This window comes from Euprymna scolopes, chromosome 1, assembly GCF_053919585.1.
Source record: "Euprymna scolopes isolate OS-2025 chromosome 1, ASM5391958v1, whole genome shotgun sequence".
NCBI lineage: Eukaryota > Metazoa > Mollusca > Cephalopoda > Sepiida > Sepiolidae > Euprymna > Euprymna scolopes.
Window position 1 is genome coordinate 78,491,355 of NC_136482.1, and position 27,500 is coordinate 78,518,854.

At 32.5% G+C, this 27,500-nt stretch overlaps 1 protein-coding gene across 2 annotated transcripts in view; it reads right to left on the reverse strand.

Moving 5' to 3' along the window:
* LOC145242245 (glutamate receptor 2-like) overlaps positions 1–27,500 on the reverse strand; it is an 815,605-nt gene that overhangs the window by 472,279 nt on the left and 315,826 nt on the right. For both annotated transcript variants that reach the window (XM_080105285.1, XM_080105346.1), the window contains exons 8-11: positions 25,871–25,978; positions 21,842–21,952; positions 20,966–21,178; positions 8,658–8,819 (exon numbers count right to left, since the gene is read on the reverse strand). In XM_080105285.1, coding sequence (XP_079961411.1) covers positions 8,658–8,819; positions 20,966–21,178; positions 21,842–21,952; positions 25,871–25,978 — 594 coding nt within the window. The remainder of the gene's footprint in view (positions 1–8,657; positions 8,820–20,965; positions 21,179–21,841; positions 21,953–25,870; positions 25,979–27,500) is intronic.

The following is a 27,500-nucleotide window of genomic DNA, read 5'->3' on the forward strand; positions in this document are numbered from 1 at the left end:
ACTTTTACCTCGGCAAGAATGCTCCCTCAGAAAGGGAGACTGTTTTCATTACATCTCCACCTTGTGCCATACATCACTCTATTTGATAGACACTAAATACTAATTAGACCGCGACGGAAAAAATCAGTTAAGAACAAATGTTTAAAGAAAGAAAGTTTGCAATTTGAAATAAAATAGAAAAACAATTTTGGTAGATTTGTATATGATTTTATTTTCTTTTTTTTTTTCTACAAAAAAAGTAAGCATTATTAAATTAATTATGTTATTCAGTCATTGTGTATAAAGTGGTGTTGGGACGATTAATCAGAATGAGAATTGGACTGAATTCTTAACTTTTTAAAGGTATCGGAATCAGTATCGTAATTGAAAAAAAAAAACTGTCAGATCATGGCCATTGCTGCCTGACCCCCAATAAGCAAGCGTAGGAGTTGAGTACACCCGTGAAGACATTTAGAATCATTTACAGACATTTCCACCGCTCGGAAACATGTCACCAAAATGCACTGCGAAAATGCTTCCATACATGCTGAACACATTTTAAATATATTTTAAATATTTTGCATCTTGAATACTTTCTGAAGAGGACGCTACACAGTATGTCTGGAACGCGTAAGAAACTATTTCAATGATTTAAAAACATTATTACAATGATCTAAATACGATAACTTTTTTAAATGAAAAATCAAAACACAGAATAATGAAATAATGTTAAAAAATACATACAAATTTTTGGTGAACTTTCTCATTTGAATATACATCTTTCTCTCGTTGGAATCTCTCAACCAATTTTATATAAAAATGTATATACATACATATATATATATATATATATATATATATATATATATATATATATATATATATATATATATTATCTCTTACAATAAACTCTCTCAATCCTACAGGAATCATGCAGGTCTTACTAAGTCTACAGCTTCTGTTCATGTATATTAAACCTGGTTATCTTTTCTTTCTCTCAGTTCATTATTACAGAAACTGACTGCTGCATGGCCCGCTTTGTTTCTTATTACTATTACACGTAAAACAGCTCCGTTTTCCAAGTCTGTATTTGTAGTTCGAGCATAATAATAGTGGGTAGTGTGTTTACGTTGAATCAGTTATCTCTGGTACGTATGTACTTAATGGACGCTGTTTTAGACTACGACAATTAATATATCGGTTTGTACTATACTAGACATAGTATGTCCGTTTAAACGCTAATACGTTCACCCATTTAATACTTCACAATGTAAGTGCTATACCGTAATACAAAAAAAATCTAACCAAACGGCTCCCTATTAAATAGAAATGCGAATATAACTAACACATCACTATTCAGAATTATACATATTGAACATTTATCCTATCAAGATTAATTACATAAAAAACAGACAATAAATTGAACTCAAAAACTTAAGGTAGGGTTCTGATTTTCTATTACACTAGCAGTTCAACCCGACTATGCTTGGGTCCTATGTACTGTTTCTAACTTTATGTGCCATATATATCTTTATAACTTACTACCTAGCTCTACCTATGTATTGAGAACTGTTGAAGCAAATACTTAAAGATTACGCATAAAATAATACTTTCGTATAATTATTTATGTGATTAAATGAAGTAGTCATATATATATATATATATATATATATATATATATATATATATATATTAAACCGTTTGCCTCATCTAATCCACATCTAAAATTTCAAGTGTTTGGACCCAAAATAGGTGGAGGAGTTTAGTAAAGTCTGTAAAGGTCCCCTCTTTCAACTTTTACGTCTTGGTAGCCAGATTTTCACCACAAAACCTATTAAAAAGCTTGCTGCATGTCTTAATTCCCTTTATGTAAAATTTCAAATGTTTAGATCCAAGATTAGCTGAATAGTTTGCTAGTGATCGCAAAGGTGAAATCTTTTGAAGTTTGTCCCTTTGCAGCCAAACTTCGTCCAAAAACCGATTAAAAAGCTTGTCCTGGCTGAGCAATTTGGTAGAAATCCCAGAGGTTAAATTTTTTAAACTTTGACACCAATGTTGACCTTTTAACATTTATTCTCAAATAAAATTATAAAGTCCAAGTAACCTACGTCTAAAATCTCAACTGTTTAGACCCAAAATTGTCGGAGAAGTTTGTTAGATTTTTCAAAGGCCAAATCGTTCCTACTTCATTATCATTGCATTATCTTGGGCACTAATTAAAGACAGAGGTGAAGACTTAATAACGCAGATATATCACTAAAGTGTCAAATGTCACAGTTGTATAAGGTTGTTAAACATTTCTCATCAACGTTATGCACCGTTGAAATAACTTCCAGTATTTATGAGTGAGTGGTTATTGTTGTTGTTAGTAGAGTGGTTTCGATTGTTTGTTGACAATTATTCATATATACAAGTTAGTGTGTTCCTCCATTCTAATACCATTAGAACTAATCTGTTGAGAAATTATCTGAGAACCATTAACACTAGCTAAATAATATAGCATTACAAGCATTTCTAAAAATAGTAATTATTTTTTTACTCATTGAATGCCGATGAATAATAGACACATATAGAATATCTCGACATTCTTCTACTTTAAGTCAACATTCTATCAGGAATACATCATGCCATAAGTGAAATGTGCGTATGAGAATAAATTCTGTACTCAAGTAGATTGCTAGGGATTTAATTAAAACTTATACTGAAGTGTTAATTCATTAGTAACAAAAGTAGTCCTTGTGAAATCAGTTTAAGTTACTCTCTAGTTATAACAAATACCTGAAAAATTCTTGAAGAGCGGCCGTTGGTGATAACCGACCATTGATTAGTATACAGAAAATAACAAAATTTAAAAATGTGTGCTTATCAATCAATGTAAAAATGGTTTTCAAAGGTCGAAAAATATAGAATTACCATTAAATAAAATGAAAATTAAGCAAATATACTTTCAGTTGTCTTTACATTACCAGTAATATGCTGCAACACAGTTATGAGCATGTTTCGGTCTTCTAGTATTTAGTAACCAGAGACCTCTTCAGGCAACAACGCTTATATTAAAAAACAATTAAGAATTCCGCTTTTGAATATAAGCGTTGTTGCCTGAGAGGGTTTCTAGTTACTAAATACTAGAAGACCGAAAAATGCTCATGACTGTGTAGCAACACATTACTGCTTATGTCCTCATCATTATCATGCAGTCCATCAGCCTTGATGATGACTAGTCGGGGACTCAGTGCTTTACCATTCGGTACGGGACTTTCCACCTTGGCCCCTAACTTGCTTGTGAAGTTTAGGTGAAGTATCTGTTGCGCATCAGATAAACACACTCTGAACCTCTAATGCTCATTTCCAGTGGAGTGAACCCGCGACGACTGACAGCAGAGGAGACCGCAGCTTCTGGCTGAAAGTAATCTCAGTGAGGTAGGCAGTCGCCCTATCGTGTCCGCTAATACGCCTTTTCTTTCTGGATGAGGTTCCATAAGCTTTTAAGGAAAATTGCAAGGCAACAGTAGGGTTTGAAGTAAAAGTTTCCATCTCTTAACCTTTAGCTCTGATAAGGTCAACAGGGCAGTGGTGTTTGATTTTGGGTTGGTTTCCCTAGTCTTCGACCAACCAAGGGCACCCACAATACAGTGGGGTGGAGGTTGGTAGTGTGCCCACATCGGTGGGCCATAACGCACTACATCTGGAGGCTTATACTTATGTAAAATACAAATTGAAAGTATAACTTGCTCTACCCCGGCATTGAGCACCCTTATATTAACCTCGTTATACTTCACCGGTTACCTTACCCTTGAAAAATAGCAACCTCAAATTATATGTATATATGTGTTTGTATGAGGGGGGGTGAATATAAATTTTAGAATTAAATTCTGTAAATATAAAAATTTACGACAAATGTATTATTCGACAAAGAATACAAAAGTGAACGTTATTTCTTTAAGTCATGGATTTTCAATAAATGGCTTATTTTAGCAGAAGAAATGTTCTTAGAAAAATATTATTGAAACGTGGTCACAATCTCTTCTCCTTGGAACATAGATTGAAAGCTAAAAAGCTTGCAGGAAAAGCATAAAAGAAGCCAAGATTAAGAAAAAGATATCCATGGTGTAGTTAGGTTCAATAAAGAAAAATAGAGGCACAATAGTAAGATCTAAAGCAATGAAAAGGGGATAATCCAGACGAAATGAAGAGCTTCATAATGATCAAATATATAAGTATGAAACAATTAATAAAACGCGATATTTTATGCATTGTTTTATATGTATACTTTAAAATTTTGTATTGATTATCGAATAATACATTTGTCGTAAATTTAATTTACTGATTTAAATTCAAAATTTTCATTTATACTTTTGCTCTACCTCGTATATTGATATTCTTTATGCAGTTGGGATTGTCTTAAAAATAATGACACTAATATTTATATGGACCTTAATTTTACAGTAATATAAAAATACTGAAAGCATTTTGAAAGTTTAGTTAACTATGTGTAAATCTACAGATACACTATATAAGTAATATCTTATTCATGCATGTGTGTCTTTATCAATCCATCTATCTTATATGTATCTTATATATATATATATATATATATATATATCTTATATATTTATATCTATATCTCTCTCTCTCTCTCTATATATATATATATATATATATATATATAAATATATATGTGCGTGTGTGTGTGTGTGTGTGTGTGTGCTATTGTCCATCTGTCAGAGGGAAAAGTTTCCACTAAGATCATTAATTTAATTTTCAGTCTAATAAAATGAAACTTAATATGTAGCGTATTTTAACCATGGAAAAAATTCGAGTTTGCTGTAAGCCGGTAACAATAGTTCCTAAGAGTTAAAAATTGATTAAAAAATTGGAACTTATCAGGTGTAAGTTTACTTAAAGTTCGCTTGTACATATGTGCAAATATATATCCAAACGTTTAAGTGGGTTAAATTTTAATGTGTGTCACTTATTTAATGCTGGTTACAACGGTATCATCTAAGTGTTGAGATGTTCTATTTCGATTGTAGCTGAGGGTACTACGCCATGTATATATATATATATATATATATATATATATATATATATATATATATATATATATATATATATATATATACAGTGATGATCATATTTATTGGCACGGTAAAATAAAAGTTAAATTTTGTCTAATAAATTCTAAAAAAGGGATTAAATTAAAGAAAATAACAAAGTATATTATGTATTTTTAACTGGCCTTTCCGATGCAGCAATCGGATTTTAGAAAAAATAAATAACAAAGGAACAACAAACATAATTGCAAAAAACCACATATATATATATATATATATATATATATATATATATATATATATATATATATATATACACTTCGATGAATCAGTGAGTAACTTGAAAGTAACAAAATACAAACACTTGAGACGGGGTCTATTTCCCAGAAATGTAATAACGATTTGTGTTTCACACATAAAAAACGATAATGAGCCGTATAAAACTCAAAGCAAGATGTTTCATCTCTCTTCCTGTTTTTACAAGTATTTTAATGGTGAATGATCTGACGAACTACAAACACTTCCGACGAACACGAATACAATATCCCTCCCAGAACTGCTAGACTTTGGAACTCCCTCCTGGGACCCTGCTTTCCCAAATGTACTGACATAGAAAAGTGTAACAAAATGTAGCAAGCAAAACTCAGAACAAAGATAGGAAATAGTGAGTTTCTCCCTGCACCGCCCACCTCTAGAAGAGAGAGATTTCTTGGCTGTAATGACCGTAGAAAAAGAAGAAGAAGGAGACAGAAAAAAGGCAGAAAACTCGCTTCTAGCAGATTCGTGGTTCGTCTCAAAGAGCAATCCAACCACCAGAAACACCTACCCACAATCTTCAGGACATTGCCTACCGGGAATTATATATTTACATAATCGCGTGAGAGCACACGCGATTCTGCGAGAATGTCATGAGGTCTACGCCAATAAAAACCCATAGACGCGATCTTGGAACGATCTTCCACTCTCTTCCCCTCGGCCGGCAACACAACAACAGACGTATCCGGGGCAATCTCTTTATTTCCCCCCATTTTGGTTATTGCCAATTCCGCTACAAGAAGTTCAAGTGTAATGTGAACAGACAGCTTGCCGCCCACCTTCCTTTATAATATCCCAGCAACTTATGTCCCAGATAGTAGTCTTCTACTTAAAAGTGGCACCGTGCCTTGTTTGGGGTGAAAATTAAAAAAAATAATTAAAACATTTAATCCGCATCTTGCTTTAAATATTACTGATTACAACCCGGTATATTTTCGAAGTGTTATTAGTTTTCTATAAATGTTATTTCTATATATTATCTTATATTTAATATATATATGTTTATCTATAAATGTCTAAATTCCTACACGGATGTATATAGCGATTAATTCTAGATAGTAAAAATAGGCAATTAAGTAGCAACTTATAGTACATGTTTTAATTATTATCAATATCTAATGCATACGTAGCACTTCTTACACAATGCAACCGTAAAATAGTATATTATGTTTGACGTAATAACATATAGAAGATGCTGAAGACATGGCACACATTATTTAAAATAATGAGTTTCTCTAGTTAGTATATGGTAAATAAAATAATTATGTTAGTCAAATAAACTCTTTAAATGCCCAACCAACAAAGCTAGTTATAGAAGCTCGATGTCTAAATCGAAACACCGCCTTTGGTTGTTAGTTGAACAGGAAGGAAAAGAAATGGAGAGGAATATTTCCACTGGGGTACAGCAAATCAATGTTTTCCAAGCGTAAAAGTCTATCATATCACGTATCTTAATTGCCTCGTTCGATGTAACAGGCCCTTTCTTCTTTCTTTAACGACACATACTCAACACGATTCCCTCTTCATGCATAAACATGATTTCTTAATCTCTGCCCCAGCTACGCATTACATTTAGAGAAACGACCAGACACAATCTTATAAAATTAAATGACAACGATTGGAAAAAAAGAAAAGAAAAATAGGAACAAGTATAATACAGCTTGGAGAACCGAATAAATGGTCGAAGACTTTGGGGAATGTGTAGAATTGCAGACATTTTGTCTTATTACCATTTTGGTCCGTCATATTTTGGGATCCTCCATTATATATATAATTTCATATTTACTTCATTTTTATTATTCATGAAAAAGAAGCCCACATATACACCCCACACACACACACGAACATTCAAATTAAAATAATATAAAGGAAAGCAAAATGCATATTTCTTGTATCAGTTATACTTTATATAGTTTTTTTGTTTGGAAGATTTTATATTTACCGTTCCCTAATTTCATTTATTCTCCACCTGTCGATTTGATCGGTCGCGATTCATTCTCCTGGATTATCATTAAGTTCAACTCCGTAAATTTTGGAATTGTGTAGATTTTGTACAAATGCAAACTGTTATGATTTAGCAATCTAATAATCTGCGGTTCATCTAGTCTTTAGTAATCCTTTGTGTTGGGCACCACTGAGATTGCAAGGGGTGAGAACTAATAATAGTGCAGTAGTAACACGTATTTGGATTTGTGAAAATTTTATTTCAATAAACAATAAAAGCAACAAAAAAGTCAAACAATTTTTTTATATAATTGCATTTTTCTTTCAATATTCTCATGGTCAGTTAGATTGTAAATCACAGAATTATCAGTCTAGCGGGGTTTTGTCTAGACAACAAATATAAACTAAAGGGTAAAATTACAAATAAAGCGTTTTTCCTGTACAGTATCTTATGTAAATAATATAAATGGATGTGTCCTTTGAATAGAGTATATAAAAACAACCAAAAATTGTATGTCTTATAATTTTCTAAACCATTCCATAACATTATTAATATTTATGTTATAGTTGTGAATCTAAAGATGCGTTGCTACCGTGTTTAGTATAAGGAACACTTAACATAAATATTGTTTTAAAAGATGGGGAAGAACGTTATTCAAAGAACCGTTCCAGAGCATCTCTCTTGCTATCATCTGTCTAACAAGACGTCATGGAATATTTTTTAGTCTTGATGATGAAAACAAACAGAATCTGGCATTGTGTGTTGCAAGTAAATAGCGACTCCTTAAGTCATATTTTCCTTCTTAAACAATTGTAGTTAATATTAATAAAGATATGCAATACATGTTTTCCTGCAATGTTGTAAAAACAAAGTAGAATATTTTAGTTACCTCCTTTTTCTAAGGTTAAGCACAAGACTAGGTGTAGTTTTGAAATGCCAGCGCACCAGCATTTGTAGTCTGGTCTACAAAAATGTCTGAGCAACTTTTTTAGCATGCATGGAACACCTGAGGCGATTATGTATAAATTCTTCTTTTAAGAGCAACTAAATCCTGGGAGGGTTCGCCTCATAGGACTGAATAGAACCGTACTTTATCCAGATAGCAAGAAAATAACTGGCAATGATTGTTGAGAATGCCATATTGAATGAGATTTAATGTTTATATCGGCTATTCTGTTCAATACAGCTGATTACATAATTACATCAGAATATATAGTTTAATAGATATATAGGTAAATGTGTGCATAAAGGACTGGTTATCACATATAACGCAGCAAATATATAAGGATATATTCATCATGAAATTTAAGCAAAACATAACCGAGACAATGCAAAGATTTCGATTGATATACGAAATTACTTACCTCTTGAGACAAAGGGTCCATGAACGAGAAGACACCGGGTTTTTGTTTATCAGGCTTTTTGATCATTATACTTATACCGGTTTTCATGAAGGGTTTAGAAAAATCTGCGGCTCTTTCCCGCATGCATGTGATGGTTAGGGGAGCAATGACTAAATCTACCTCCTGAAAAAGACAACGTCAAGATAATATAAAAAAGTTTTTAAAAGGAAACAAATACTGATAATTGCCTGAATTGATACAAAATATTTTTTATTCCAAATGAGAAACTGTTATTTAATAGATTAATCGTGTGAGACGAAGGCAGAAAATAAATCTATGAACACATAATTGTAGATAAACTTCACAGAAAATGTTAAAGCAAAGGTCATAAAGCCAATATATAGAAGCAGAAAGTTGATTATTGATTTAATTTACTCAGCCCCCTAATATTCTTCTTTAAACCTTACATTCAATGAGCGATGTTTCAAAGAAATCGGGAAGAATTTAGGCTTTCTGGGTCCTAATCTGTCCATTTAATACTTATATTTGGTTTATTTTTGGCTTTGTAGCAGAATTTTCTTAGCTCCTTACATTCAGGGGCTTCATAGTATTCAGTCAGTCAATTGAATACACAGCCTGATTCAATAATATAATAAAATATTAAAATCTAGATTTTAGAGGATGAAATGAGATAAACGCATTAGTACTACGTAGTACTAATATATTTATCTCATTCATACATATTGTGTCGTGTGGTGCGTATGGGTACAAACATATTGCTCGAGATTCCGTGTTTATATTCTTTTGTATATGTTGCATCACTATCGCTTCTAAAGCATAAATCTGTTTGTCATTTTCCAGCTATGAGTAAACTAGTAATGTACAGTAGAATATTATCATTTAACCGTACAACTAATCCATGAAAATGAACAATTAATTTTCTTTCTCTGATCATGCCAACATTGCTTCCAGTTATTTTTACTTTTACTTGCAAATGTCCGTTCAAGATTGCTTGTGTTTGGGAATGACTCACTATAAATTCCTCTAGCAAACACCTGCAGTCGGAATATCCATTGTCTCACAAGAAAAGCGATGCGTAAAATCTTTATTAAGAAAATTATTTTTAACGTGTTCACCTTTATGGATAGCGCTTTGCATAAAATACAAATGCATGTATTCTTATAATGGAGCATATCTTTTTTATAATTACTTTTATAAAATATAAGTCTGATTAAAAAGAGAAATTATCTAAAAATCAAATAAATAATCGTAGCCTTATTAAGTGGTATGATTTTGTAATATGCGATACCAAAATATCATCTCGATTTTAAAGATAGATCTAGAAAACTTGAAGAGTTAAGTTGGACAAATGTACGATGAAATGAACTTCTTGTAATCTGGATTATCGATTATACTTAGCCTGTGTAATCATTTAGAATTATACTGAGATTTCAAATGTGAAGATTTCTCTGCTGTAGGTTTTTGTATTTTCCTATCTTCTATATATGCATGAAACTTTTTAAAATTACAATTATAAGCTATTAGAATTAATAAAACAATTCCATTGATGAAGTATCGACAATAGTCTGTGTTTACAAATTGCTCATAATTTTAGAAAAGTGAGGAGATTAATTATATATTGCTGCTTTTTGTTGTTGTTACTAATGTAACATGTATAATAGTTAAATCAGCCACAATGACCCAAAACAAGAAATGCAATTTAAGACAGTTCGAAGCTCATTAATTTCGATTTGAATCCATTTCACCAGTACATGTTTTTAATTTACGTGTTTGCCAGTTACAAAATAGGAACACGGTTGCTGTTTCTCGCTTCCCAATAATATGTTAGTTTCTGTAATTAAAAAAACAAACCGATTCATTTATTTACGTTGTTTTTTTTGGAATATGACAGTTTCGTTCCGTGTCGAATACGCACATCGTAAGGATGTGTTTGCTTTCTGCATTTGGAAAAAAGTGTCTTCAAAAAAGCTTCATTTTTTAGGGATATTCAGTCCTGTGTATGTAATATTTAATAATAATATTTTTTATATGCCGTGATATGAATTTATCACACATGTCAATTGATAGCGATAACAGAAAAACACGGTTTCTCCGAAATGTATATAATTTCATTGATTTCCAGTCTAAACTAACAAATCTGTGACTAACGTCATTGTTTATTACTAGTACACATGTTCAAGTTGTTTTCTTCACTTAATTCGATAGGATCACGCAATATAGAATCGGTGGGTTGTCAGATGTCCTGCTGATGATCGAAGGTTATCGCAAACGTGGATGAAACGAACCAAGACATAATCTGCTGGTATAATTAACCAATAACTCATTCATCCAAATATACAAAAGAAAAGCATTCTAGACCTCGCCTAGAGAACGGCGGTGCCGGTAAGCTGTGCATAAACTTTCATCATCGCATCATATAATGGGAGCTATATTTCTCCCAAAGAAGAAAGTTGATGTCTTAATATAAGTGGTGCAATGGAAACGGTCGATAATCATTGTAATCTATAGCCGACTAATATCCCTTATTTATACTCATACATTTTTTGTGTGTATTAATAGCCATATTAAAAACCCTTTTTTCTATTATTTAAAAAAGAAAATACAACTTTGTTATATATGACTCGTGAAACTTCATTCATCTGCAAAAGATCTAGCTAATTTGCATATTCTTTTAAATATTCATTTTAATTAATTCCCTATTAGTTTTTTTCGGTTTTCTTATGAAATGACCATCTTTAATTAAATATTACTGGTAATTATATTCATGCAGATATTCTACATGATTTATACTTGCGGAATATTTGCGTAAAAAGTTTATAGTAAACACAAACCTCTTTCTATATATATTTATGCATATATATATATGTGTGTGTGTGTGTGTGTGTGTGTGTGTGTGTTTTAAAAAATTGTCTACCAAACTCCCCTGTCAGTTTTTGGTCTACAGACCTGAAACATAATATATAGGATATTCAAACGCATGCGAAACTTTATATTTGGGTTTTAGCAAGAAAAAATCGTCTCAAAGGTGTGAAAATTAAAAAAAGTGGAATTTGCCAGGTGAAGGTCGAACGAGGACATTACGAATATGCATGCGTAACGTAATAGGTATTGGTTCATATTTTAAAATTTAACCTTGCAGCAAACATGCCATTATAGTTCATGCATAAGCGTGAAAGGAAAAAGTAAATCGCAAGCTAAAGTCTTGGTTTCGATTCTTGGTGGGGGCGTACGAGTACATTTTTTAAAAATCATTACTATATATTAGGTTAGATATACTATAATAATAAATATGTAAATTTCATTAATGAAAACATCATATTTCAGCATATTTTACCACCGGGCAATATATATATATATATATATATATATATATATATATATATATATATATATGCATGTGCGTGTGCGCACACACGCGCACACAAATATATATGTATATATTTAATTGCATACACAATTGTAATTATTTGAAACAAAGAATTACTTTTTATGAAAATTAAGAACATTTACATGTATTATTCACTAGCGGTGGGTACCCGGCGTTGCCCGGTTGTTTGTGTCGGGGAGAGGGGTAAAATAGAAAAAGTTTTGGTAAATAGTAAGGATTGAACCTGAACCCTTGAAGCGAAGTTGGAAATTAGAGTATAAAAAAGAAACGTGCTACGTTAAACACCGGGCAACAACGAAATAGTAACGGGAACATGTTTGAATTTATTTAAGTATTAAGAATTTGCAGGTGTCCGTACTTAATGACTTTATGAGGTCAACTTTGATTGTGGGGCACTATTTTATTTACTGCGGGGTAGCTTTTTTTAGTTTTTTTTTTGTTTCCCCAAGATTCGGGGGGAAACCAGCTCCCCATAAAAAAGGGATTGTCCAAATTGAATAGCAATTGTCTGATATAAGGAGAACCTCCACATTGATCAAAGCTGCTTTTGGACGTTCCCAGCGATCGCACCGGGAACGATGTCTTAAGCTTCGTTTCGCTTTTATTATTATACGAAAAAGTCCAATTCACACGCGGTGATCGAAAAATATTGAATATTTAGCTTTTCAAACTCAGGCAAATTTAATAGACAGGCGACCCCCGTTGTTAACTCGTATTAAAAGTTTTAAGAAGAACTGAGCCGACCGATTACTTCTCGGCAAAAAAGCCTTTCTTGGACATACAATATTTACAACTTAACGGAAACAATGTTTAGTCATTAAGGTTTATGGATGTCACATTAAGTGTAATTTCGGAATAGTTCAGTTGTTATTTTAAGGATTGCACACACACATATATACACACACACACACACACACACACACACACATATATATATATATATATATATATATATATATATATACTTATAATTATTTGCGTATAGGCACCACTATATATATAAAAGCGAAAATGTGTGTGGTTGTATGTCTCGCAAGAACTTTCGACACAGGCGACGGATTTTTACGAGTTTGGTATCATTTTGAAGCTTGATATCTTGGACGACAAATAGCGAAAAATTGCCGCAACACATTAATTCCTTCAAACGTAAACATATCCCTTTTCTACAAGGAGGAGTGGCGAAAAAATCGTTTTCTCTCCTCGTCATGTTTGACCTATAAAGCGTTAGTTTAAACAACCTGCAAGTGTGTTTAAAGGTTTAATTTCATCCGTTCGCAGTTGTATGTCTCTTTGGCGTATGGGAAATGTGTCAGGCTTTTTTCTTCCGCGTTAGCCTCGATGCTTCGGGTTCGAGCTTTTCCCCCTCTTGTACACCTTTCTTTTTCCTTTTTTACGTTTGTTCGCTGTTTTGCTTTGTTTTGGTTCTTCCAATTTTTTAACATCGAGTTTTTTATAATATTAAAACAGGGTCACCCTCTCGTACATACACACCTCCAAACATACGGGCAACGCCGGGTACATCCGCTAGTATAATAATAAAAGATTATATAATGTATTATGAATATATATTATATTTTAGTTTCAATAATGTCCAATATGCAATTTGATTGTAAAACTAGTTGCAGCTATTCTAATATGTTCCTAATAAAAATGAACGCCGTTGTGCAACCAATTTACTGTACACTAGCAATTCAGCCCAGTTTTGCTTGGACCATATGTACTGTTCATAACTTACCCAACGTGTGAATACGCTTTAAGTGAGATTTTAAATGTTTAGATAAAAATTTGTCTGAGTAATTTTGTAAAGACATATTTTTTAAAACTTTGCCCCAATTTTCACTCATTTACATTTATTTTTTGGGTCTCAAATCAAAATACAAATCTTTACCTATGTCCAAGTTAGCTACATCTTAATTTCAAGTGTTTAGACATAAAATTGGCGAAGGAATTTAGTAGAATTTGCAAAAGTCAACTCTTTCAACTTTGACCTTTTGGCAGCCAAATTTCTGCCATCAAACCGATTAAAATGCCTCCGCATGTCTGAATACCCGTTATGTATAAATTTCAAATGTTACACCGAAAATTGGCTAAGTAGTTAGCTATTCACCGCAAAGATCAAATCTTTTGAATTTTGACTCCTTAGCAGATCAATTCTCGACTCAAACCGATTGAAAAGCTTACACTATCTCTGAAGACCCTTTATGTAAAATATCAAATGTTTAGACCAGAAATTGGCTAAGTTATTTGGTAGAGTCCGTAGAGGTCAATTTATTTTTAACTTTGACCCCAATCTTGCCCCCTTTACATTTATTTTTTGAGGCTCAAATCAAATAATAAAGTTTGAGCCATGTCCAAGTAACCTACATTTAAAATTTCAAGTGTTTAGACACAAAATTGGCGGAGAAGTTTCGTAGAGTTTTTACAGGTCAAATTGTTGAACTTTGACCCCTTGACAGCCGATTAAAAAGATTTTCCCACCTCGCAATGCTCCTTATGTAAAATCTCGAGTCTCTTGACCGAAATGTGACAGAGTTATTTCGTATGAAAATGTACACAGACACGCACAAAGACAGTTTCACTTTTATAGATATATAGATATAGTCACATCAACACGCACACCCTCTCTCTCTCTCTTTTCCTCTCTTTTCTATTTCCCCCTCTCGCTCTCTTTTTGTCTCTCTCTTCCTCTGTCTGTCTCTCTCTCTCATATATATATATATATATATATATATATATATATATATATATATATTAAAATTCTGTCTAGATATAATATGCACATAATGAATTGGTTTGCAAATTATTAATTGGAGTTGCGTCCTCAATGTTCAAAATCCTATTATAAGGTTGTTTAGATTTTAGTAAATATTATTGCCTTAGATATATAGTGATATACGAGAGTAAAATATAACTGAATAACAACCATTTTAACAAAGAAACATATATATATATATATTTATATATATATATATATATATATATATATATATATATATATATATATATATATCTGTTTCTTTGTTAAAATGGTTGTTATTCAGTTATATTTTACTCTCGTATACCAATCTGTTTTTGCTAAGAAGCTCAATGTATCTTAAATATAAAACATCCGTGTGTTTCTGAAGGAACAATATATATATATATATATATATATATATATATATATATATATATATATATATATATATATATATATTATGCCAGCAAATTCGTTTTCGAGTATTACCATTACTTGATATAGGACACATAAAAAATATATACAATGAAATATGAAAACAAGTCAGTGGTGGGTCGCACGTAGGTGGCTTTTAGGCCCTGCCAAACTCTGGCATTCTTTGGCACACATTGTGCAGACATGTGCACCACTGGCAGCATGTTCATGATGGTCACTACTATGTATATTCAAATGCCGCTTTAGACCACCTGCTGTGTTGCACGTCCGCCGCAGTTGACACAGGTTAGATCTGGCAATACGACTGCGCTGATGAGTAGTCTGGTGGTTTATCAGCCCATCTCTGCTAAGACATAATCTCCCGCACACCTCGCACTCCAGACCAATTTGGCGCTCCAGCCCATCCATTGCATCTTGCACTTTCCCTTTCCGGATATCACATTTCAGTTGCTCATACTGGGTTTGATCAGCCTCAAACTTGCCCACACCTCATTGCAAGGTCCTTCTCTACTCTTCGCGATTCAAAGCAAGACTCTCCGAGGTTCTCTCATCCATCTCACATTTTTCAAGATGGACCTCAAACGATCCTTGTATATCAGTTTAGGCTTTTGAGCCAGACGTCTTCCCTTGGCGAGCTCGCCATAAAGGAGATGTTTGGGGATCTACTGTCAGACATCCTCACCACATGACCACTCCATCTCAGTCTGTGTTTGATAATTAGAGCTTTAATGCTCAGTCACTGGGTCCGTTCTAGAACCTCAACATCACTGACATACATTTGCCAGTCCACACCTAAGATTCGCCGAACGCACATCTGGTGAAACCAGTCCAGACGTCTCAAATGCTTCCTGTATGCTGTCTGAGTTTCACAGGCATAAGGAAGAGTAGAGAGAACGCATGCGCCATAAACCTTAATCTTTGTTGGCAGTGAGATCCCATGATAACTCCACAAACGTTTGTGCAACTTTCCAACGGCATCACTTGCCCTACTGATCCGTAATGATACCTCATTATCCAGGGCACCAGACATACTTAATGTGCTACCCAAGTATACAAACTTAGCGAAAACCGCTATCTTTGACTCGTAGATATAAACTGATGGCTCATATTATGGCATGCCTGGTGCAGGCTGATACATTAAGACAATTTTTTTCAGATTGATAGCCAGGCCCAATGCGCCACAGGCAACCCCAAAAGCATCCACAAGACCTTGCATATCAGTCCCCATATGAGCCACTAGATCACGGTCATCCACATAGGGCAAGTCACGGATTGTGTTGGGTGAGTACCTTTGTACTTGTATTGAAGCGCCTAATGTTGAACAACCCCCCAGTAGTTCGGTAGCGAATATAGACACCATCAGAGCAACCTCGAATGCCATCCGAAAGACCATGGTGAAATATAACGCAAATAGTGTGGGTGCTGGAATTTCTCCCTACTTACCACCATTTTCTACTGAAATAGGATCAGCCAGTTTCCCCCCAACGTTGACTACACGTGGAAGAGCTTAAATGTGGTTACAAACTTTTCAGGATAGCCAAGCGTTTTCAGAATCTTCCACAAAGCATCCCTATTGACTGTATCAAAGGCCTTGGTTAAAACGATGAACACCTGATACAGACCCTTTCGCTGTTCTATACATTTCTCCTGTAGTTGCCTGGCTGTAAAAATCATATCAACTACCCCTCAACTACTTCTGAAACCACACTACGACTCAGGCAAAACATCGTCAGAAATGTGCTCCAGCATTCTGTCTAGCATGATCCTACAGAGCACCTTATCGACTACTGATAGTAAAGAGATGCCCCGATAGTTTCCGAATTCATCTCTGGCACCTTTTGCATCAAGTCCGCCAAGCGTTGCATCATCTTGGGTCTAGAACATTAAAAGATCTCTGCATGCAACCGATTCATGTCAGGAGATTTTCCATAGTTCGGCTTATGAACAGCTGCTTCAACCTCCTGGAGAGAGGGAACCTCTGCCAAGATATCATTGACCGGATTGCTAGGAATCGACCTAAAAAACTCCTGCTAAACATAAAAAGGCCGGTTCACGAGGTCATCGAAATGCTCCCTCCATCTATGCAGAATGTTGGTAGGGTCTCGGAGAAGATCCTCACCATCCCTCAGGCGCGTATATATATATATATATATATATATATATATATATATATATATATATATATATATATATATATATATTTTACTGGGCCGATCATGACCAAACTTGATGATGATGGTCTCCGATGTAGAGAGGGGTATACAATATTTCCATTTAAAAGTCAAAAGTCAATGCCATTATTTATGTATATACACTCGTGAGCAAAAAAATTAATGAGCCAAACAAGTTTTATACATTTTATTGTACTAAAAGCTATATTGAACAAAGAAAAATTAAACAAGGAAACTTAAACGATACTAATAACACAGAACAAGACATTTACTTTAATAAATTCTTCAGATGGAATCACATTCCCCTTTGATTTTATTTAAAGATAAATCTTTTTAGACATGCTCTTAACCAAAGGGAACGCTGTAAAGAGGAAATGCTATTTCATTGGCTTTGCACAGCTTCCCACAGTTTGTCATTGTTCGAAAAAAGTTCTTCCAGCCAGTGCACGAGATATTATGGACCAGATATTCCCGATTGGTTTAAATTGGGGCTTTCACCTTGCCAAAATATCATATCAATTGAATTATCAGAAAACCATTTTCTTGTATCTTTAGCAGTGTGTGCAGGGGTATTATCATGTTGTAAAAGAATGTTCTGGGATATTGCCAGCTTCTGGATGCTAATATAATAATATTCGAATGTACTCCTTTGCATTGATTGACTTCTCACATCTAATAAGTTCCCCAACTCCTGCTGCAGTAAAAGTACGCATGTCATTATCCCTCCATTCCCGTGTTTAACTGCCATTTTTATGCCACTTGTCCAAAATCTTTCTTCAGTTCTTCGATTGCACCGTTCGGGAGCATCAGGAGCATCACTAACAAGACAAAATCTTGACTCATCTAACCAGAAAACATTCCTGAACCAGTCTGTATCTTTCTTGCCATAATACGAGAAAAATCTCTTTCTATCATTGATGTTCTTCTTAGATAAAAATAGGTTATTTGCACACCTTTTAGAAGAAAATACCATTTCTTTCATTCCTCTAGATATTGTATGCATAGAAAGAGAATTTCCAGCCCCTGTTTTGAATTCTTTGCTATGGTCAACATAAGTTTTCTTTCGATCCTTCAAAACAGTTAATTTAAACATACGGTCGTCCTTCAAAGTGGATGCTCTAGGGCGACCAGATCCAGATTTACCTTTTACCAAGCGTTCGACTTCGAACCTTTGACCGATTCGCTTCATTACAGAAAGAGATATGTTCACATTTTTTTTTTGTTCTTAAAATATCAAAATTCTGCTTGTAAGTCATTTTTGGACTGCGTTAATCCTGCAATTCGTTTTTTTTATATCCTCGCCAAGATGCAGTCTTACCATTTTTAGGATTAATTTTTCCACTTATTATTATATGATATAATAATAATGATCTGCAAAATAGAAATGTTCATTTAAAATTAACAAAATGCATGGAAAAATATTGAAAAATCGATTTCTTCCTTCTTTCACCCTTGCCCCATTTTTTTTTTTTTTTTTTTTTTTTTTTGCTCATGAGTACATATTCTCCTACAGCCTACACCACTGGAGAAATCATTACCGCACCTGACATTATGAATGTCTCCGATCTACAGATGGTGTACAACGTTTGTCAAGGTCAAGGTCAAATGTGAGGTCAGGACTTTGCTATTTCAGTCCCTTTTTAGTGATCCGTGTCCTTATGCAGAAACAATCTCTACATATAAAGTAGTAATGTTCGCGTGTGTGTGTGTTAGTGTTTGTGTGCGTGTATGTGTGTTTGCGTGTGTGTGCGCGCGAATCTGAGAGTACAACTCTCCTACACCTCACATTACTGGATCAATCATAACCAAACTTTGCATGATTAAGGTCCACCACCTAGGGATATTGCACATTTTTTTCAATGTTAAGGAACAAATGTCAAGGTCATAGCGTATGTACATATACTCTCTTTCAACTCACACCCCTGAGCCGATCCTTGCGCCCACTATCTAGGGATGGTGCACACAACTTTCCAATGTAAATACCAAAGGTTAAAGTCATAGTTTATGTATATATAAACTTTCTTATAGCCCATACCACAGGAACGATCATGGCCTAACCTAACAGTATCGTAGTCTCCGACCTAGAGGTAGTGCGCATCGTTTTTCAATGTCAATGTTAAAACTTTAAGTCAGGATTTTGTTGTACAACGAAGTCCCGTGCAAAGCGCAAGTATATTTGCTAGTCGGTTAATATTTTGTCATAACCGGCTATTTTCGTACATATACTCCTTCAAATAATTAGTAATTCTTTGCTTAAAAAGAAAGAAATGCATGTCAATATAATCTTCCTTCTTGTGACATTATATTCTCAGACTAGTTATTGGACAATAAATATTGCTTTATAAAATGACATACGTTTTGGAATTCATTTTAACTCCGTCTTTCACTTTAAATTGGCCTATTAGGTAATTACTAATAATTCTAGCTCTTATTATGATTCTGTTGCGGTTCGATGTGTAAATAATTGTCTTCAGTCATATTGAATGCGAATTCATTTTCGAGCTCATCCATCGTGCCAATTGATTGTGCTTCTTGATTCGTTTGTAAAAAGCACTTGACTGAAAATATATTAATATATACAGGAAAATCAGTGTTCATGTATATATTAACCCACTGCAATCTTTTTTATTCATATTATTTCAATAAATTAAGTTACATTATTCGACTTTTACATCAGCAGTGTTCCTTAATGCTTTCCACCTTATTTCACATTGAATCATCGAAGCTCCACTTGTCGCATTTGCGTTTTTTTACTATTTCTCGTAAGATATGTGATAAATATCGCCTTATTAAATTCCTGAATTCAGTCTGAGACGTTTTCATGGTTGACTTCCAATCTGATATATTTTTGTCTGTTTGATGATCTCTTTGCAAATCCTTAGAAATTTGAAGCTTAAACTATCTGCTAATTTCTTAAATTATATAGTTTCTTTCAAATTATTGTTTATCCATTTTTACAAGTCATTATACTAAATTCTAGCACTTAAAAATTATCCCTTAACCCTGCAAATTGTTTGAATTACTGAAAAAATACCGCATATCAGTTTGAAATTAAAAATTGGAACTTAATTGTCTTCATGTGGATTGTTATACATAATACTGCAAATTAGTTTATTAAATGTATGTTAATGTTGCATATATCTGACAATACCGTTTTTGCACACACACACTCACACACACACAGACACACAAACACACATATATACACACACATCGAATGGTACACCGTATAACTTGCATGTGTGGAGTTGTTCAAAATAGATGCTGTATTCTAGCGAATAGTATTAACCTCATTTAAAAGCAAATTGGTCATGTTTGTATGCGCGAGGCGGGCAATGTAGCCGTCATCGATCTGGTCGATTTTGATTTTTTTCTTTCAAAACTAATCAGCCTATCAAGTTCTTAGTGTAGACGTCCTGAATGTTTCATTTAGACATAAGTGAAGGAGAAATCGACGAATAACATCCAACATAGTATTAAAAAAAGTAGTAAAGTAAAAAAAAGTAATCAAGCAAAAGCCTACAATCTGCTGCTCTAATATCTATGAAAAGTATCATTAAAGTAGGATTTTACTTACGTGGCGGGTTAGTTCACCCATCATACCATTCCACGTTCCATTCACTGTCAGGGCGCCGTATTGCCCGTCTGCGACGATTTTGATGATGTAATCCATCGGAAACTGGTCGGCTATTTTTGCCGCAAGGTCAACGACATAGCCTTCGAAACGTGCATTGCCGACAAGGGGCTCGCCTCCTTTATGTCTTTTTTTTCTCATCAGAAAAGGGGGCACCTGTCATTATGCAAACCAGAAAAGCACAAAAGTACAAGGTTTTAATATCAGGTGTGAAATAACAGATTTACTACATCTTTATTTTTTTTTTTTTTCATTTTTATTTTGTTCATATATTGAGGTATTCGGCCATTGATGAAAAAATGTCGGGTGGATTTATTTTAAGCACATCTATTTGCACATGTCCGATTGTTTTTTTGTTTTTTGTTTTTTTGCATTGTTAAAATAAGCACAACTGTTTGCATGGTCATCTAGAGAATAAGTTACTAGAAAAACATTTCTTTGATAAACTTACATTAATAGTCCAAAGTAAACGACACCTAACAAAAACAAAAACAAAAAACAACCTATTTTCAATGAAACAACATGGGAACCGTTTATTAACAATCAATTATCCCTTCGAAAGGCTTAATAGTGTTCTATTAATTTATAATCTCAACATAGCTGTCCCGAAATAAATATTATCGAATTAAATCATTCACGAATGTACAAGTAATTTACTGGAAAACATGATAACAATCAACATATACTCGAAAGACAATGGAACTTCTTAATACTATTATTTAATGAAATGGAAGAATTGCATTATTATTAGTCATATGTGTAAAATAAAGTTGCCATATTTATAAGAAATAAATCAGTTTTTGTTTTATTTATACTTACGTCAATAGTGGACATTATTTTTGTGTCGTTTACCACCGGGAGAAATTTGTCGTGTTCTGGCGGACGGTACATCTGCGTTATCAAACCCTGGTCATCAGACCATTCTCCAACCTGAAACCAAAACATTAAACGAGTTAAGTGGTGTAATATGGTTCATTTGTATTTTTAAAACACTCATATGGATGTAGGTTCTTGTATAATTTGTTCATTTGTATTTTTAAAACACTAAATATGGATGTAGGTTCTTGTATAATGAATAATGACTATACAAGTAAAGGTTAAAATATCACATGATTTACTTATTACCACACCATGCTTTCGTTTTCTTGCCCACGTTTGACATTAACATGATAAGGTCTTTTCGTTACCTAATACGTTAAATTAATGTTCTTAAAAAGTCAACTAAAGTATTCTTCATATGCACTATTTCAGGTTTTACATTGATATATAAAAATACAGGGTGACCCAAACAAACGGGCCCTGTGTACACTGTATTAATTAGAGTTGGGCCTCGTTTTTTGGTCACCCTGTACTCCAAGTCGTCTTGTATGTAGAGTATAAAACTAGTATACTTATCTTAATAATTCCAAATCCTTTAAATTAATTATTTAGTTTAATATGTAGCATATAAATGTAACATAAAATTATCTGGCTGGGATTTATTGAATTTTTAATGAATTATTTGTTTACTGGTAATAATTGTTGATGCTTCATTTATAAAACTGATTATTATTTTCTAATGATATTTATTAAGTTGCTAGATTCAGAATCAATATATATATATGTATATATGTATATATATATATATAGGAAAATAGGGGGGGGGAGAAGTTAAAGACACCACAATAAAACTAGCATTTTAGCCGTGAGTAAGGCAGATATTTCTTATTATCTCAATTATAAAATTTGTTTTAAGTTCAGTCTGTCTATCTTTTGGCATATTTTGTCTCCGAATTGAAAAAAAAAAAAATTCTGAGATGGAGATAAATAAGGAGTATCTGCTTTATTCATGACGAAAATGTTAGTTTTATTTTGGTGGCTTTAACTACTCCCCCCTATTTTTGCTGATGAGGAGACTGTTTTAAAGGACAAAACCTTTGTCAAATTATTGTGATTACTTATTGTCAATTTTAATAAAATGAACATGTTTTCCGAAACGATCGTACAATCGAGTTGATTTTGTTTGTTTTTTCTTTTGAGACTGATTTTTAATTCACAATTTACTATCGTTTCATTCGATATTAATATAGCCTTAGGATAGCTATACTTATGAGCTTATTATATATCTACAGTACAATGTGCACTGGTTTCTTTTAAAAGTATTAATACATTAAGTAATACATTAAAATAAACTCTTTAGACTCCAGGTCTAATTCCCTCTAAAAGTATTATATATATATATATATATATATATATATATATATATATATATATATATATATATATATATATATACTGTGTGTGCAAAATCAAGCCTTCAGGCAAGGTGTTGATGGCAACGAAAAGTGTATTTCATTTTATCTTACAATTGTTTCAATGTCCAGTTCGACAGTTTCAAGCATTCTATCGTTTGAAAATTTTCAAAAAACAGCATTTCTTCAGACTTTATGAATTCGACAATGTAGCATTTTTTTAATAGAATGTAAATGTTTCACGCATGTTTTTCCCGTTAGGGACCCCTCTCTCTTTTTTCTTTCTATTCAAAAAATGCTACATTGCCAAAACTGTGTTTATTCATAAAGTCTGAAGAAATGATGGTTTTTGAAAATTTTCAAACGATATAATGCTTGAAACTGTCGAACTGGACATTGAAACAATTGTAACATAAAACGAAATACACTTTTCGTCGCCATCAACACCTTGTCTTGAAGTCTTTATTTTTGCACACACAGTATATTAATGCTCGATTATGAAATGTGATAATTTTGTAGCTTAATCCTTAAGTCAACCTTTTTTGGCTTAAAACCTATTGGTATATTAAGATTTACTGAATTACACCAACTCAGTATATTACATACAAGTATATATATATATATATATATATATATATATATATATATATATATATATATATGAACAAGATCTATGTGGCAGCTTAATAGTGTACGACTAGAGCTTTAACATAATTTAGACTTTAGTTGAACATTCCAGACATTTTATTGAATATCATAATGCACACACACACACACACACACACACATATATATATATATATATATATATATATATGTGTGTGTGTGTGTGTGTGTGTAGTAAGTTATGAAAATATATATGGGAATTAAGCTACACAGAATATCCCGCGTTTCAATTTCATGAGAATTCGTCAGGCCATATATATTTTCATAACGTACTACCTAGCTCTACTTAAGTATTGAGCAATGTTGAATAAATACTGAAAATGTATGCATAAAATTATATGTTCGTATCCATGTGATTAAATTAAGTAGTCATATATATGTATATATTTTGATATGAAAATAAAACTAATATTTATGAAGGAGTCACCATTGTATACAGTCCGACAGTCAGTCTATAAAACTGATAAGCACACCAGCACTCATAAAATTCATGCATAGTTTTTATTCAAATAAAAATGGAATTATTATTAAATAAAAGTTCATAGCGTATTATTTTGATAATCAGAGGCTTTACGTATCGTGTAAAATGCTGAAAGGTGTTAAACAAGGCATTATGTTTACGATTTCTATTTTTTCTTTAATTTGTCAAGTAACGTTTAATAAAAAAAGCATAGGATGTGGAATAGGTGGTGGAGAATAAACTAAGAGTATCCAGAACTTATTAGAGTAAAAAAAATAGCCGAGTGAGAGTTAAATGGAACGGATAGAGAATTAGAGCAAGGATAGAACGATGTTTCAGTGGGAGATTAAAGAAAGTGATCAAAAACCTCTAAAGTTTGTTGAGCAATGATATGTCAGGTCTAATTAAATGAATTAGCGATAGTATTTTCGTCAAATGTAACGTAATCCTTACTTAAACAACATGTTATTAATTTTGTTGGTTAAAATATATTGTCGTTTAAATTATAAAAACAAATGTGACTTTACTTTTCCTACGTATTATCGAGATATATATATATATATATATATATATATATATATATATATATATGAAACGCCGAATATTCAGTGTAGCTTAATCGCCATATATATTTTATAAATTACTATATATATATATATATATATTTATATATATATATATATACACATATATATATATATGCGCGTGTGTGTGCAATATATATGTACATATATATATATATATATATATATATATATATATTTAAATAAGGGAGTAGTCACCAACAATGTGTGTTTTTTAACATTATTTTATTATTCCGTGTCTTGGTTTTTCATTGAGGATTATGTTTGGATCATTGTAATAATGTTTTTCAGTCATTGAAACGATTTCAATGATTTAAAACATTATTACAATGATCCAAACATAATTCTCAATGAAAACCCAAGACACGGAATAATAAAATAATGTTAAAAAACACACCTTGTTGGTGACTACTCCCTTATTTAAATATACATCTTTCTTTCGTTGGAATTTCTTAACCCATTTTATATATATATATATATATATATATATATATATATATATATATATATATATATGTGTGTGTGTGTGTGTGTGTGTGTGTGTAATATATCCGTGTGTTATCTATCCGTATATATATAGTTATGTCCGATGTGACATAAGCGTTGTTTACATTTTAGAATAAAACATGTATGTAATACATTTATAAGCCAAAGCACAACGGAAAGAGTTTGTTTAAAATCATTATTTCGGCGTGATACGCTTAGTCTGAATATTTTTCTTTTCATTGCCATGATGGTAAAACGAAAACAATTTAGTTTTTAAAATCCCTGCGGTTTTCTTGTAACTGTGATATATCTTTTTAATTCCTATATTGCTTTAAAACCAATAAATATTTTCTTATTTTAAAATAATCACACGTTTTTGATAATACATACATTTGTTATGTGGTATGTTATGCAATCTTACCTTTTCTAACGGAGTTCCGTAGGTCAGTTGGAGAACATCGAGTTTGAAGTTTTTACGCTGAAGATTTTCATCAAATTGTACATTGCCCGTGAACCCGTTAAATTTAACCTGAAACATATAAGTAAAATGTATGCACGGGTATACACACATACAATATATATATATATATATATATACATATATACATATATATATATATGTGTGTGTGTGTGTGTGTGTGTGTGTGTGTGTGTGTGTGTGTGTGTAGACATAAAATATCTGATATTTCCCCAAAATCTCTGGCCTTGATAGAGGGGAGACTAAAACTTGCTGCTATGGTTTGAAATGATCTGAAATAAAAGCAAGGAAAACTGTATTCCACATGACTCATATGTTAAAACTTCCGTCTTTTCTTTTCATACGTAAAGTAAATTTCACAGTGTATAAGGATTGATACTGGAGATATTCATAATCGCACCCTATTTCCAAAAGAGAGACTATATAGCACATAATTGTGCTACATATTTATAGCCCATATATTTTTAATTGGCAGCAATGAATTGGTTAACATATTAACTAGCATGTAACTCATATATCAATACATTTTCTAAGTGTATTGACCAAAATTATGCGAAATATATACGTTATCAATTTACTACTTTATAGGACTTTACAGTGTGTGAAATCCAATGGATCATTATCAATCTATTAACAATGTCTATTGTTTTTAAAGCTTTCTCGGTGTTTGGTCACACATTTACCATCTTTTGCATAATATTTTGAAGGTTTAATAACTACGGTTTTATTAGGAAGAAGAAAAAAATTGTTTAGGATACGGAATATAACTTGAGCCAATCTTGTGAGAAATTTGTCATTCGTTCATCAATTCTTTTTGCAAGTAAAATATTTTGTTAAAATTAAATTTGAAAGTGATATTTAAAAACTTGTAAATGCTCATATTGTTGTAAAGTTTCATCGTTCACATTTTGTATGGCTACAACGATATCGGAGCAGTAGAGTTTTCAGATTCAATATAGACCTTGTATATGGTGCATTGGAAAGTTTTCTATTTTAGAAAGATACCACAGGAGTTATTGGTTCGATATAATTGTTTCATAGAGATAAAAAATATTCTAATCAATGAAAGTGGTGTGTAGAAAGCAATGTAATGCAATAGTTAGTTTTATACAAACTTTGTTTCTGATTTCAGAAAATATGCTGCCGAAAAGACAAAAACTCGAGTTTGCATATTGTTTTATAAAGTAGCCCTTTAATAGCGGCAAGCCTTATTTTACACAGAATTATTTGCAAGGCTCTGATCATTTTAAAATACGGTTATACTGTATTTTATTAATCTTAAAAAAGAGTATAAGAATACTGTTGTAGTAGTAGTGTGCATAAAGCAAATATCTCCGTTTTGAATGAAAAAAATGGAATAGCCTTTAAAATGAATTCTTTTTAAGTCGTCATGAATTCATTTTGTGAACCGTTTAGTTGGTGCTGGTGTTGGTGACAGCTTTGGTTTCTGCGGGTGGCAGATTTGTCCAAGGCGGCTTTCTTAGAACTTCAAGTTTAGGGCCCATTTTAAATCGCTATCACAAGAATTCACATATTTAATGTAAAGATTACCAAAAGGAAAGTTCCATTCCTA